At 51.3% G+C, this 14,341-nt stretch overlaps 1 protein-coding gene across 4 annotated transcripts in view; it reads left to right on the top strand.

Annotated features, from left to right (window-relative positions):
- The first annotated feature begins 1,545 nt into the window (after positions 1-1,545).
- SPATA21 (spermatogenesis associated 21) overlaps positions 1,546-14,341 on the top strand; it is a 30,860-nt gene continuing 18,064 nt past the window's right edge. For 2 of the 4 annotated variants that reach the window (XM_027605203.2, XM_027605176.2), the window contains exons 1-8: positions 1,546-1,695; positions 3,249-3,491; positions 5,223-5,374; positions 7,088-7,286; positions 10,860-11,122; positions 11,512-11,560; positions 12,465-12,913; positions 13,322-13,410. In XM_027605203.2, the coding sequence (XP_027461004.1) occupies positions 3,384-3,491; positions 5,223-5,374; positions 7,088-7,286; positions 10,860-11,122; positions 11,512-11,560; positions 12,465-12,913; positions 13,322-13,410 (1,309 nt within the window). In that variant the 5' untranslated portion in view covers positions 1,546-1,695; positions 3,249-3,383. Of the gene's footprint in view, positions 1,696-1,921; positions 1,989-3,232; positions 3,492-5,222; positions 5,375-7,087; positions 7,287-10,859; positions 11,123-11,511; positions 11,561-12,464; positions 12,914-13,321; positions 13,411-14,341 lie in introns of all 4 variants that reach the window. The other 2 variants (XM_027605186.2, XM_027605196.2) reach the window with 2 other exon arrangements.

The raw sequence follows: 14,341 nt of genomic DNA, 5'->3' as shown, positions 1-14,341 counted from the left end.
CAATGGGGGGCTTGATCTCATGACCCTGAGATCATGACCTGAGCCAAAAAGAAGAGTTGAATGCCCAACTAACTGCACCACCCAGGTGCCCCCAAAATAAAATCTTTAGAAAAATGAATAAAGAAATAAAGATGCTCCATCTCATCAGCCATCAGGGAGATGTCAATCAAAACCACAATGAGGGGCGCCTGGGTGGCTCAGTTGGTTAAGCAACTGCCTTCGGCTCAGGTCATGATCCTGGAGTCCCAGGATCGAGTCCCACATCGGGCTCCCTGCTGAGCAGGGAGTCGGCTTCTTCCTCTGACCCTCCCCCCTCTCATGCTCTCTCCCTCTCTCTCTCATTCTCTCTCGCAAATAAATAAAATCTTTAAAAAAAAAAACCACAATGAGATATCACTTCATACCCACGCCCACTAGGATGGCTAGAATTAAAAAAGGCAGATAATAACAAGTGTTGGTCAGGTTGTGGGAAAGTTGAAACCCTCATACACTGCATCTGGGAATGTAAAATGAGGCAGCTCCCTCGGAAAACAGTCTTGGCGATTACCCAAGAGCCTAAACATAGAGTGAGCATATGACCCAGCAATTACTCTCCTCGATGCATATTCAAGAGAAATGAGAACATATATTTACACAAAAATCTGTGCATGAATGTTTATAGCAGTATTATTCATAATAGCCTAAAAGTAGAAACATACAAATGTCAATTAACTGATGAATGGATACGTTGGCCATAAAAGGGAATGATGGATGTAGGTTACAACATGGATGAATCTTGACGTTTTGCTGAGCGAAGAAGCCAGTCACCAAGGACTACATATTGTATGATTCCATTTATTTGAAATGTCTAGAATAGGCAAATCTAAAAGGCAGAGAGTAAATTAATGGTTGCCTAAGGCTGGAAGTTGGGTGGGAAGATGGAGGTGATGGCGGCAAGGTGTGAGGTTTCTACTTAGGGTGATAAAAATGTTCTAATATTGGGTGATGGTCAAACAATTCTGTGAATATATTAAAAGCCACTGAATTGTGCACTGTTTGAGGGTGAGAGAAAGGACATGAGTGGGGGGTCAGGCAGAGGGAGAAGGAGACTCCCTGTTGAGCAGGAATCCCGACACCGGGCTCGATCCCGGGACCCCAAGATCATGACCTGAGCCCAAGGCAGATGCTTAACCAACTGAGCCACCCAGGTGTCCCTGAATTATACACTTTAAATGGGAGAAATGTATGGTAGGGGAATTAAATCTCAATAAAGCTGTGAATAAAAAGAAAAGGCACCAAGTGCTCCAAAAGGAGAACATCATCTGTATGTACCAGCCACCCCCTCATTTCTGTCCTCAGATTCCATGCCCTTCTATTAGGGTTGGGGGCGTCCCTTGTTCAGATGCTCACAGAGTTTGTAAGTTCCAGATGGGGACAGAGAGGTGGCTGGATCCCTTCTGGAGCCTCTGCCCCCTTAAAATTTCAGCTTGTGGAATATTGGGGCCTGAGGATTCTGAGGTGGAGACAGTGAACAATGGGGGGCGTGTTCAAGGGGTCTCAAGGGGGCTCCTCCAGATGGGTCATCCACCCCTGGGGCAGGAAGGCCTGGAGGAAAGGGGAACGCGCAGGGAGTCTCATGGGAGAGAGACAGGAGGAGAGAGGAACTCCCCAGGGAGAGGGAGGGACTTGGTCGCAGTGCTGACTTCCCTGTGCCAAGTGAGAGACTAGATCTTTTGGGAGGCGGGGACTGCGCCTGGGGTGGGCATCCCACAGGAATGGAGATCTTGTTTGCATTGTGGGGGTGCTGGCCTAGCTGTGGGAAGAACTGGAGGGTAGGCAAGGGTGGGAGGAAAGGAGGAGGGAGCGGGGATTTGAGTTCGTGGCTGGGGCGGGCACCCCCTCTGTGCCCCCGATAAACAGTGAGAGCCTTCCGAACACCCAGGGTACCCTCCGGGCCTGGTGCTGTGCCTAGCTTGGGCACAGGTCCTGTGAAACAGCTGGTTGCGGAGGTAAACGAATGAGAATGAGTGGCTTGGAGGCAAGATCATATGGTGAGACAAGCAGTCTCGAAAGCCTCACCATCCTGGGTCTGAATCCAGATCTGTAGGCTAGCTGTGTTGTATTGGACAAGAGACGGGGCTCCTCTGAGCCTCAGGGCTAAACCCACTGACCTCACAGGGGGGTTAGGAGAACACACCGCTTACAAACATGCCCAGCAAATAGAAGTTCCTCCATGTCTGTTGGCTGGCCTGCCATGATTTAAAGTGAAAACACCATCAAGATCTCCAAGATCCCACGGTCTCATGGAGGGGTAGGATTTACCCCCTAGAAACTCATTCACAGTAAAATGGGGGTCTGTGATGCACCCATAGAAATAGCGTTAATGTTGCCTCCGAGGAACTCAGAGGCTGGGGGAGAGCTGAGGTGGCTGGAAGCTTGGAGAAGAGGTGGGAGGCTGAAGAATGGGGGTGGGGGTTGGAGAGGCAGAGAAGTGGGCTGCAGGCACAGAGGCTGGAGGTCCCTGGGATTAGGATTGCAGGAGGCTGCCCAGGTTAAAACATCATGTTTGTGTAGGGGATGGTGGTACAGCCTAATATGAGGTTGGATGGGAGAGGCAGGAGAGACACCAAGAAAGGCTTTAGAAAGGGTTGTATCCGGGCAGAGGCAGCTGGCGGGCGGCGGGCGGCGGGGGGGGGGGGGGGGGGGGGAGTGTTTTGATGAACTACATATGCCATTGGAGACCTTGGGGTTCTCAAGACAGATGTCCCCAACTGCTGTTCCTGAAGCCCAAGAAGAACTTGGAGTTTTCATCTATAACAGCAGCAGCCGTGACATTCTCGGGCACTCTTTAAAATGCCTATCTAAAATGTTATTAAAGGGTCTGAGAAGTCCTGCAGCGCAGAGCCTGTTCCATTTTAACTCTGCTCTTTCCAAACACATCTGGTCTCAGAATGTTTTTTGCGATATACCTCGTAGGACCAATATTAGGACCAAAGAGCACCCGTTTGGAAATGCTGTGGTAGGAGAAAATTATGTGTGTTTTGGGATCCAACAGGCCATGGTTTAATTCCTGCTCTGTGGCCCAGTTGGTGTTGGACCTTGGGCAAGTCACTTTCTTCCCAGAGCCTCCTTTTCCTCAGAGTCATTGTGAGAATCAGGAAGAATTTGTGCGTAAATTGCATGTGGCTAACTCTTTGGTTCTGGTGCATGCCCCTCAGTGCCAGGCCTGGCCCTGACTCTTCCCTTGAGTCAGGCTCTCTATATTACAGGTTCCACATGGGCTGCTGAAGAGGTGCTTATATAATGGGTTTGGTGGAACTTTGATTGGATTTCTCCTGTGGGACCACAGCAACTGATGCCCCTCCCTTGGTACCCCCATTGGCTGTGGCACAACGGACAACAGAATGTACATGGAGGGAAGGATCAAGGCTCCTGGGGCCCAGCCAAGTCCTGGCATAAGCACCACCAGCAAGAGGCCAGGTGCTGAACCCACCATGTCAGGAGTCAGCCAGGTAGGGCCCTGCACCTCATGTTCTGACCCTGCTATTTCCAGCAAGCATATTTCACCTCCCCTGCCCAGGTTTCCTCCCCAACTACTTTAATTAAAACTCAGTTACAAGTGACATAAAACCCAATTCAAACTGGATTAAGCAGGAATGAGAATATGTCAGCTTGGGTAACGGACAGATCTATCAGTAGACTTGAGATATGGCTGGATCAAGGTGCTAAATGAGTGTCTCTTGGCTCTGCCTTCCAATGTGCCATTCCTTGGCCCACTCTCCCTGAAAGACAGCCACTCCAGACTTAAATCTTCTCATCTTGCATCCTCTGGAATAGCATCCCCAACAGGAAGAAAGCCTCTTTGCAATAGTTGAAGAAAGTCTCTGATACCACTGTCTTTGGCCCACTGTCACATGCTCATCCCTGAATTAGTCACCATGGAAGAGCAGAGTGGCCCGGATCTCTTGGTATAATGAAGCCAGAGGTGCTACTCAGTTGGCTCCACTGAACCCCGTGGGCCCCATGACCACCACCACCACACACACACACACACACACACACACACACACACACACACACACACACACACACACACACACAAAATGCTGGCTTCTTTTACCAGGATAGATGCTGGATGAGTAAAATAAGAATTCCTACTTTCTCTACTATGTGCCTTCTGTGGCGTCCAGCCCCCTTTATAACCCTTATTCCCCTGGCAGCTGTTCCAGACTTCCATCCATGACCTCCCCAGCCCCCCAGCCTGCACCCTAAGATCTTATCACACCTCTCAGCCTCTTTCCATCCATCCTAAGTGCCAAGTGGCATGAACTGAAGAGCACAGAGAAGGCCTTCCTTCCCATCTAGTTTCCCCAGAGCCAAAAATGTCACCATGAAAAAAAGGTCAACATTCCCATGGGTAAAGTATTGCCCTCTCCCTGTAACTTCTGTTACAAGTCATGGCTTCCCCTGGGGGGCAGGGAAAGCACCTGAAGGTGTGGGGGGGGCTTGGAAGGAGGCTGGGGAAGACATTCAGGACTTCTTTCACCTCTACCCCTAGTTTATTTTTTCAACGAGCAAAGTCATGGGTCTCAGGCCCATCACATAACCATCTGTATGACCTTGGGCAGGCCACTGCACCCCTTTGAACCCCACTGTCTTGTGTGTGTCATGGGTTCAATCCCTGGAGGCATGGGCACAGGTCCTGCCCCCTGGGGTAGGTGACCTTAGTGTTGGCTTCCAGCACAGTCTCGCAGTAGAACAGTTATCATCGATTGATCGAGCCCGGCCACCTGGAGTCTGCTGACTCAGGTGAGGCTCGGAGCTAGCTCTAAGTCACTGGCTCAACTAGGGACTGATAGACCAAGGTGGGCATCAAAACCCAGTTCCAGAGCCTGAGCTCTGAAGCAGTGGAAATTGTGGACACCTCTCTTGGATCTTCTCAGGGTCTTGATGTCCCCCAGGGGGCCCTGTGGGGCTGACTTCAGGGAATCCCCTTGGCTCAGGTGCTGCTCTGGACTTCAGCTTTGTGCTAGAGCCATTAGTACTGAGTGACAGCCTCTGGGCCGGGCCAGGTCTTACGCCCAGCCACATTCTCTGCCACCCCCCCCCCCCCCCACCCCGTCTCCTCCTCCTCAGCTCTCTCCGTCAGAGGCCAGGACAATACCCAGGGAGAGGGAGGAGCCCTCCAGAATGGGTACTTGTGGCCATCCCTTGGGCCAGCACCATGGACATCTCTGTTCCAGGTTGAGTATCCTGATGCTACAGGGATGGACAGTGGGAAGCCGCCCTCATCAACTCCAGGAGGGCCAGAAAAGGGACCTAGACACAGGGAATCCTCAGAGGAGGGTCCTCTGGAGCTCAGGACCCAGGAGCAGACGCATCCGGCAGGACCAAGGTGAGCTGGGGACTTCTTAGAGAAGGTCCAGGAGAGAACTCCGTGAGACACCTGGGAGACAAGGATGAGGCAGGGCTCCCAGCCTAAGGCAGAGGTGCCCTTGCTTCTCGCTCAGGCAGCACAAATCACGCCACATAATTACTCGTGGAACCTCTCATCTGCACTGCCCTACTAGACCACAAGCTTCTTTGACGTGTCCTGCTCAGCCTCAAATCCCTCATGCCTGGGACTGGGCCTGGCACATAGTAGATGCTCAGTAAATATGTATTCACTGAATCAATGGAAGAATGAACAAAAGAGAGGCAGAAACACACATTTACATGGCATTATGGTGACTGTTTTCTAAATGTTGTATATTTTTAAACTTGTCTACAGTGAGAGTGTAATCTTTTTTATTGATTGATTTTTATTGAGCGATAGTAAAGGTTATTGAGCAATAGTACAAAGCTTCCGAAGAGAGAGAGGGCCCAAGAGGGTTGCCCTAATCTTTTTTTTTTTTTTTAAGTAATCTCTATGTCCAGCCTGGGGCTCAAACTCATAACCCCGAGATCAAGAGTCACATGCTCCACCGACTGAGCCACCCCGGTGCCCCTAAATAATTAAGCAAAGTTTTATGCAAGTTTTTTTTCTCTGTCCACGATAGAGGAGTGGTAAAGTCAAGTATGTTTATACATAAAATATATATGTAAAATATGGAATTTTAGGGGTCCCTGGCCGGCTCAGTCGCTGGAGCGTGCAACTCTTGTTCTCAGGGTTGTGAGTTCGAGCCCCACATTCGGTGTAGAGATAACTTAAAAAAATAATAAAGAAAATAAAATATGGAATTTTATACTTTCACTTAAAAAGGATGTTTATTTAAATGTTTTGGCAGGGAAAAATTTAGGTTATAATGATCATCGAAAAAGGATTGCAAAACGACCTATGAAATATGATTGGTCTATGTAAAACCGGGCAATTATTTGAAGATAGTAATGAAATAAATCCCCACGACAAATACATATGCACACCCATAGGAAGAAGCCTGGGGGAAGTATTCCAGAACATGAAAGTGAGATCCGACTGACACAGATTCAAATCCTGAGCTGTCACCTGCAGCTTTACGACCCTAGGCTCAAGTCTTCAGTCTCAACTTCCGCACAGCCCAGTTCTCTCTGATTTTTTTTTTTAAGATTTATTTATTTGAGAGTAGGAGAGAGCGGGGGGAGGGGCAGAGGGAGAGAATCTCAAGCCGACTCCCTGCTGAACACGGAGTCTGACATGGGGGGCTCGATCCCATGGCCCTGAGATCATGACCTGAGCCAAAACCAAGAATCGGACACTTAACCGACTAAGCCACCCAGGCGCCCTCCAGGATTTATTTTTAAGTCATCTCTACACCCAACATGGGGCTCGAACTCACAACCCTGAGATCGAGAGTCACATGCTCTACCAACCAAGCCAGCCAGGTGCTCCTGATTTTTCTTTTTTTTCTAAACAACGACAACAACAATAGTAATAATAATAATAAAATCCTAACTCCCCTAAACATTGACATCAAAATGTTTGGGATTTGGGGAATTCACGTCAGTCCTTCATTCATCCTCTCCAGCATTAAGTATGCACCTATGGTGTGCCTAGTTCTGCACAGATGCTATGAGAACCACATAGGAGCCTAAGAATATAAAACTGTGGCCCAATCCAGGAGCTGAGGTTTCGCTTTGTTGTTCTCCCCAGGAAGAAGCAGTCAACTCTGGCCCCCCAGGAAGGGCCCAGGGAGCTGCAAGCAGGCCGGAGTCAAGCCAAGCCAGGAAGTGAGCTGGGGGTGCTGCCTTCCAGGGTCCCTGCAGCACATGAAGGGAAAGAGACTGAGCACCAGCAGGGGAGACAGCAGAACCCAGGGATGGTGAAGGGTCAGGCCCTCCAGAGCCACCAGGTAAAGTCCGTGGAGATGTGGCAGGAGGGTACAGAATGACTGCCCCACATGGGAGACGAAGGAGCTCCCCCCCGTGCCCCCCATTTCAGTACAGTTGTGTCTACTTCTCTCCGCGTCCTGGAGATGTCAAGTGTCCAGTCTCTGTGGGCTACTGGGATATTCTGGATGTTCTTTCTTTTTTTTTTTTTTTAATTCATTTGAGACACAGAGATACAAAGAGAGAGAGAGAGAGCATGAGCAGGGGGAGAGGCAGAGGGAGAGGGAGAAGCAGGCTCCCTGCTGAGCCAGGAGCCCGATGCGGGGCTCGATCCCAGGACCCCGGGATCATGACCTGAGCCGAAGGCAGATGCTTAACCATCTGAGCCACCCAGGCGCCCCTCTGGATGTTCTTGATTGCAAGACTTTGCAACCTGTTACCGGAGTGGCCCACGGATGCTGGAGGCGGGGAGGAGTTGAGGGGTTCTCTGTACAATAAAAATGGGGACGTGCTGGATTTCACAAAGCTCAACAGTTTTCTTTATGCTAGGATGTCCTCGAAGCTGTTTCTTAGTTGCTGAGATTGGCGGGACCTTGCAAGAGGTGGTTAGAGCTTGGTGCCTTTTTAAAGCTATCTGACTACAAAATACCTTTTATTTTCATTTTAGGATTAAATTTTTTAAAGCTTCAGGGAGGTAGGGGGGACCTGGGTGGCTCAGTCAGTTAAGCATCCGGCTCTTGGTTTCAGCTCAGGTCATGATCTCAGGGTCCTGGGATCAAGCCCTGCATTGGGCTCCACACTCAGCGCAGAGTCTCCTTGTCCCTCTCCCTCCCGCTCTGCTCCTCTCCCTGCTTGTGCACTCTCTCTCTCAAATAAATAGAATCTTAAAAAAAGAAAAGCTTCAGTGAGGCACAATGGACACACACTTGCACATACTTCAAGTGCATAGTTTGATGTCTTGGACATACATTCACACCCATGAAACCATCACCACCATCAAGAGAATAAACATATTCGTCACCCCCCTAGAAGTTTCCTCATGTCCCTTGTCATGCCTCCTCCCACCTGACCCCATCCCCAGGCCACCTCTGATCTGCATTTCTTGCTACAGATTTGTTCGTATCTCCTGGAATTTTACACAAACAGATGGGTACAAGGTACATTCTTTTTGCCCAGCTGCTTTCCCTCAGCACGGTTATTTTGAGATTCACCCATGCTGTTAGGTCTCAAGACTTCGTACGTTTTGTTGCAGCCTGATATTCCACTGCATGCATACACCGCCATGTCTTCATCCCTTCCCCTGCTGATGGCCATTTGGTTCTCACTTTTCGACTATGACAAACAAAACTTCTCCAAAAGTTCCGTGTCTGCAGAAACAAAAGCTTTCATTTCTCTTGAGCAAATAAATACCTAGGAGTAGAAGGGGTCATGTGGTAGGCATGTGTTGAACTTACTAAGAAATTGCCAAAATCTTCTCCAAAGCGGTTGTGCCATTTTCCATCCCCACCAGAGGGATGAGCATTCCAGTGGCTCCACATCCTCCCCAAAACTTGGTAGGGCCGGTCTTTAATTTTAAACATTTTTTTTTAATTTTATTTTATTATGTTATGTTAGTCACCATACAGTACATCATTAGTTTTTGCCATAGTGTTCCATGATTCATTGTTTGCGTATAACACCCGGTGCTCCATTCAGTACATGCCCTCTTTAATACCCATCACCAGGCTAACCCATTCCCCCACCCCCAAATTTTAAGCATTCTAATAGGTGTCTAGAGGACTCTCATTGTGGCCTTATTTTGCATTTTCCCGATGACTAATGATGTTGAGCACTTTTAAAAATATTTTATTTATTTATTTGGGGTGGGGGAAACGAGCCAGGGGAGGGGCAGAGGGAGAGGGAGAAGCAGACTCCCCACTGAGCTCAGGGAGCCCGACCCTGGGCTAGATCCCAGGACCCTGAGATCATGACCTTAGCCGAAGTCAGAAGCCTAACTGACTGAGCCACCAGGTGTCCCAATGTTGAACATTTTTTATTATTTTTTTAAAAGATTTTATTTATTTATTTGACAGAGAGAGACAGCGAGAGAGGGAACACAAGCAGGGGGAGTGGGAAAGGGAGAAGCAGGCTCCCCACTGAGCAGGGAGCCCAATGTGGGGCTCGATCCCAGGACCCTGGGATCATGACCTGAGCCAAAGGCAGACGCTTAACGACTGAGCCACCCAGGAGCCCCTGTTGAACATTTTTTAATGTGCTTATGGGCCATGTGTATATCTTCTTTGGAGAAATTGCTGTTCAAATACTTTGCCCATTGTTTTAATTGGATTGGTCATTTTATGGTTGAGTTGTAGGAGTTCTTTATTCTGGATACTAGTCTCATGAGATATATGATTTGCACATTTTTTCTTCCATTTTATGGATCATCTTTTCACGTTCTGCCTTTTTAAAAAAACGAAGTTCTTTGTTTTCTTATTATTGAGTTTAGAGGGTTCTTACATATTCTGAATACAAGTCCTTTATCAGACATGTGATTGATGAATGTTCTCCCCAACCCTGTGCCTTGTCTTTTCTATTCTCTTAACAGTGACTTTCAAAGAACAGAAGTTCTGAATTTTGATAAGGCCGAATTTATTAATCTTTTCTTTAGGGCTTGAGTTTTTGGTGTTGTTTCTTGCACATCTTTGCTTAACCCAAGGTCACATCGGACATTCGCCTATGTTTTCTTCAAGACGTTTTATAATTTTAGGTTTAACATTTAAATTTATGATCCATCTTGAGTTAATTTTTGTGCATGGCATGTTGGATCGTGGTTCAGGTTTTGGCATATGGTCATCCAACCATTCCAGCACCATTTGCTGAAGACTCCCCTCTCCCTACTGAATTTGCAGCTTTGTTGCAAATCAGTTGAGCATGCATGTGTAAGTTGATTTCTGGGCTCTTTTGTTCCACTCATATGTTTATCTTTATTCCAATACCACGCTGTCCTGATCATAAGTCACTTACTTTACAATAAGTCTTGAAACCAGTTAACGTAACACCCCTTTTTTAGGGAGCATCAAGATGGATTCTTGTACTTCAAACATTCCTTGGAAAATCCCACTTAAAGGGAAACACCTCAGTTCCTCCAAGCTCCCCTTTTTTTTTTAAGAAAAATTATTTATTAATTTTTTCTTTAACTTTTTTATTGTTATGTTAATCACCATACATTACATCATTAGTTTTTGTTGTAGTGTTCCATGATTCATTGTTTGTGCATAACACCCAGTGCTCTACGCAGAACGTGCCCTCTTTAATACCCATCACCAGGCTAACCCATGCCCCCACCCCCCTCCCCTCTAGAACCCTCAGCCAAGCTCCCCTTCTATGTCCGCAGAGAAGCATGGACCATGACTTTGGGTAGGCCGTGATTCCTGTGGGCCTCAGTGTCCTCATCCCTGAAAAATGAGTCTGTGCTACCTTCTAGAGGTGCTGAGAGCACTCAGTAAGAGGATGCTTGCAGTGCCTAGATCACAGTAAGCCTGGGATGACAGGCGAGTGTTGAGGTTCACCTGGGAGCCAGGCTCAGGCTCCTCATTTTGGTGTCCTGTCCTCGGCAGGGCCAGGAGTGTCAGCCCACCCCAGGTCACCAGGCCACTCATGGGGCAGACACGGTGCAACCAGTGGGGATTTCTTGCACCTTGGACAGCGGTGGGCAGCCACAGGGAGACAAGCTCCCCAAGGAGGTGGACACCCCACATATCAGGCCACAGGAGGACAGTGCCCAGGAGGCAGGGCCCCTAATGCCCTTGGCAACTCCGGAGGAAAATACAGCCAACTCTTTCCCGCCATCCACGCCAGGACCTGACCCACCCAAAGGAAGGTAAGCCATCTTCTGATGCCATCCCCTACCCGGCTCCCTGACCCAAAAGGATCACGCTTCTGTTAAGTTACAGGTGAGGTGGATTCTAGTCCTGACTGCTCCTGACCTGATATAGGACTTCGGGCAAGGCATGCCCCTCTGGGCCTCAGTTTCCCCATCTGTAGGATAGCTCTAACACCCAGAATTCTTTGTTCTGCAAACCTGTACTTTTAGGGCCTCGTCCCGACGTGGGGATGTGAGGGAATGAGGGGCCCCTCTGAGATCAGAAGTTTGGAGAGATGAGGCTGGGGTAGTGCACCTGAGTGTCCCGGGGGCTGAGGGAAGGTCGGTGCAGAGGACGAGCCTTGAGCTGAGCCCCTCTGCCACCCCGGGGTCTCTCCCTTGTTTAGGGTCAAGGCTGTGGAGACCCAGCCAGCACCAGGGCCTATTCCTCCACCAGTAAGTAGAGCCACAGTGGGGGTGGGGAGGGCGTGGGTGGGGAATCAGGAGGAGGAAGGAGGCAGAGGAGGGGCTGGGATGGTATTTGGAGTCCAACTGGGGAAGGTGTGAGTGTGAGTGTGACTGTGTGTCTGTGAGTGCGCACATGGATGTGCATACACGTGCGTGTGTTTGTGTGTGTGCATGCACAAGTGTGTGTGCATCTTGGGTGGCGGGCAAAGGATGCCCTTGGACTCTGGAGCTTGGAAAACGGAGCAGAACCCTGGGCTGGTAGCTGGTAGCTGGAGGGGTTTGTCAGGGGAGATTTTTTTTTTTTAGAAGGAAGATAATATAGCATGTTTATGCTGATGGACAAAATAGAGCTGGTGCTTTAGGGACAAGAGCTGCATCTCACGTGGGAAAAAGGGCTGGGGAGGGGTCTGTGCGGCACGGCTTTGTGGCTGGAGGTAGGCTGGGGACGGCCCATCCCCGTAATAGGAGGTGCAGGAGATGGCTAGATTTGTTGGATGAATGAGTGGGCATTTATTAAGTGCCTACCACGCGTCATCACTGGATACTCATGGATAAAAAAGGCAAACAAGGTGTTGCCCGTATGAGGCTTACCTTCTGGTCAGGTCGGCAAACAACAGGTATTGACAAGGCCACTGAGGCTGTGCTCATCCCAGGGAAGGAAATAAAGGAGGGGTGGGGTGGGGAGCGACTCACTTAAGACCCAGGTTCATAGCGCTGGGAGGCGGCGGAGCCCAGGTCAAGTGCAGGGAGGAGGCTCGTGGGGCGCATGGGAGATTCGGAGGACATCCTCCAGGGGCCCAAAGAGGTAGAACAGTGTGAGGATGGAGAGTGAGTGGCAGGAGAAGCTTTGTGGGGCAGTCTGGCTGGATCTTCTCCCCGGTCCTGTCCCCAGGAGGTGAGGGGCATTGGACAGAGGAGGGATCCGGACCCTGTGCTGAAGCAGCCTCAGAAGCCCACGGTAGCCACGGGGGCCCAGAACCTTGGGAACCTTCGGCAGGGCTTCATGAAGTGCTTGCTGGAGGTGGAGGAGGAGGAGGCCACGCATCGGAGGGCTGCCAAGGCCCGGGCCCTGCCAAACCGGAAGTCCCCCAGGACGCTGACCCCCGTGCCCACCTCAGCCCCAAGCCTGCCTCAGACCCCCGCCTCGGCCCCTGCGATGGCCCCATCCTGGGCCCTGTTGCCAGCCCCCGGGCCAGTCCCCGCGCCCACCCCCGTGGGATCCCCAGCCCCGGCCTCGGGGCTGGTCACAGCCCTGCCGGCCCCCACCCTGGACGTGGGCTGGAGAAGGGCTGAACTCTTGCACCCGAGCGGAGAGAGGAGCCTGAGCAGCACCAGGACACGGTAGGAGCCACCCCGGAATGGGCGCCCGAGGTCAGAGCCTGTGTCCCGGTGTCCCCGGCGTCTCCTGTCCAGGCTCTCGTCCCCGGCACTGCACCTGTCCCCTCTGCACTTCTCCTCACTTCTGCCCCCCTCCCTCCCCCATGTCTAGGTCCTTTTCCCCATTTCTGCGAGCTTTTCTCTTTCTAATCTCCAACGGGCCTGTCCCTTCCCCTCAGGTCCCCTCACCTCTGCGCTGTCCCACCCAGGGTCACTCTGAGACTCTCACGACCTCCCAAAGCCCCCCTCCCCAGGGTCCTTCCCCTGCCCTCCTCTGCCCCACCTTCGCCCTTGCCCTCCCCTGGCTTTGGGGGTGGCCCCGGGCAAGGGTGGCTGGATGTGTGCCCCGTGTCTGGGGTCTGTCCTCTGCAGGCAGGAGCTAGAGGAGCGCCGCCTCCTCAAGCTGGACCAGAACTGGGATGCGAGGTTCGAGGAGCACCTCACCCTGAGGCAAGAGGAAGGTGAGGGCAGGCCTGTCGGGGAAGCCCCTCCCGTGGCAGAAGTCTCACTCAGTCCTGGGGTGGGGAGGGGCCGGACCGCACCGCTGACCTGATGCCCACTGCAGCCCCATGTCATGGGCCCAGGGGAGACCTCCTGGCTAGGGAGACAAGGCAGGGTGGCAGCTGTCTGGGAGACCCAGAGCCCCTGCTGGGCCCTCTCCCTTGGGGTCCAATCCTCTTCCAGTTCTGCAGCCGCCTCTCTGAGTAAATGGAGCAAGTCCGGCAAAGTTCTTTAGGTTTTGGAGGCATGTCTGCCTCCCTCAACCCAAGCCCCACTCTCCTGGGCCTCCGGAGGCCGACTGGATGGGAGGCAGGGCTCCAGGGCCCGCCCTGTCCGCCCTGTCCGCCCTAGACCATCCCTCACCATTTACCAAGACCAGTTGCCCTGGACAAGTCCCATTTCCCACCGCATCCCACCCCCTCCAAAAAGTTTTAAAGTTCGGAGCCCCCACCTGGGGGAGGCACTGTGTCTTTGTCTCCATCATTCTTGGGGCTGGGCCCCACGACTCCACTTGCACCGAGAAGGAGGCGGAGGAGGGAGCACTGATTCCATGTGCTCCACAGGTTGCCTGCAGCCCCGCCACACCCTGCCCCCACCCCAGAAGAGCACGCGTCTGTCCTCCCTCCACTCTTCACTCCTCCCCCAAGGTCTGTGACTCTCTCCACTGGCCCCTTCTTCTGACTTCCCTGAATGCGCTCTCTGGCTCCCCGGGACGGCTTCCCGGGAGCTCACTCCTTCTAGCATTACAACTCTCTAGCCGTTTTCAGAGAGGCTCTTCTTCTGCTCTTCTTCTGAGCAGAGTTCACGGACAAGGTGCTGCTGTGGCTTAGAGACTCGGGGTTCCCACCACGCCCCTCAGCCCTGTCTGGCTGCTCTGTTCGGATGGTCCAA

Source organism: Zalophus californianus, chromosome 4, assembly GCF_009762305.2.
Source record: "Zalophus californianus isolate mZalCal1 chromosome 4, mZalCal1.pri.v2, whole genome shotgun sequence".
NCBI classification, from domain to species: domain Eukaryota; kingdom Metazoa; phylum Chordata; class Mammalia; order Carnivora; family Otariidae; genus Zalophus; species Zalophus californianus.
This window is presented reverse-complemented; position numbering and strand designations above follow the sequence as displayed.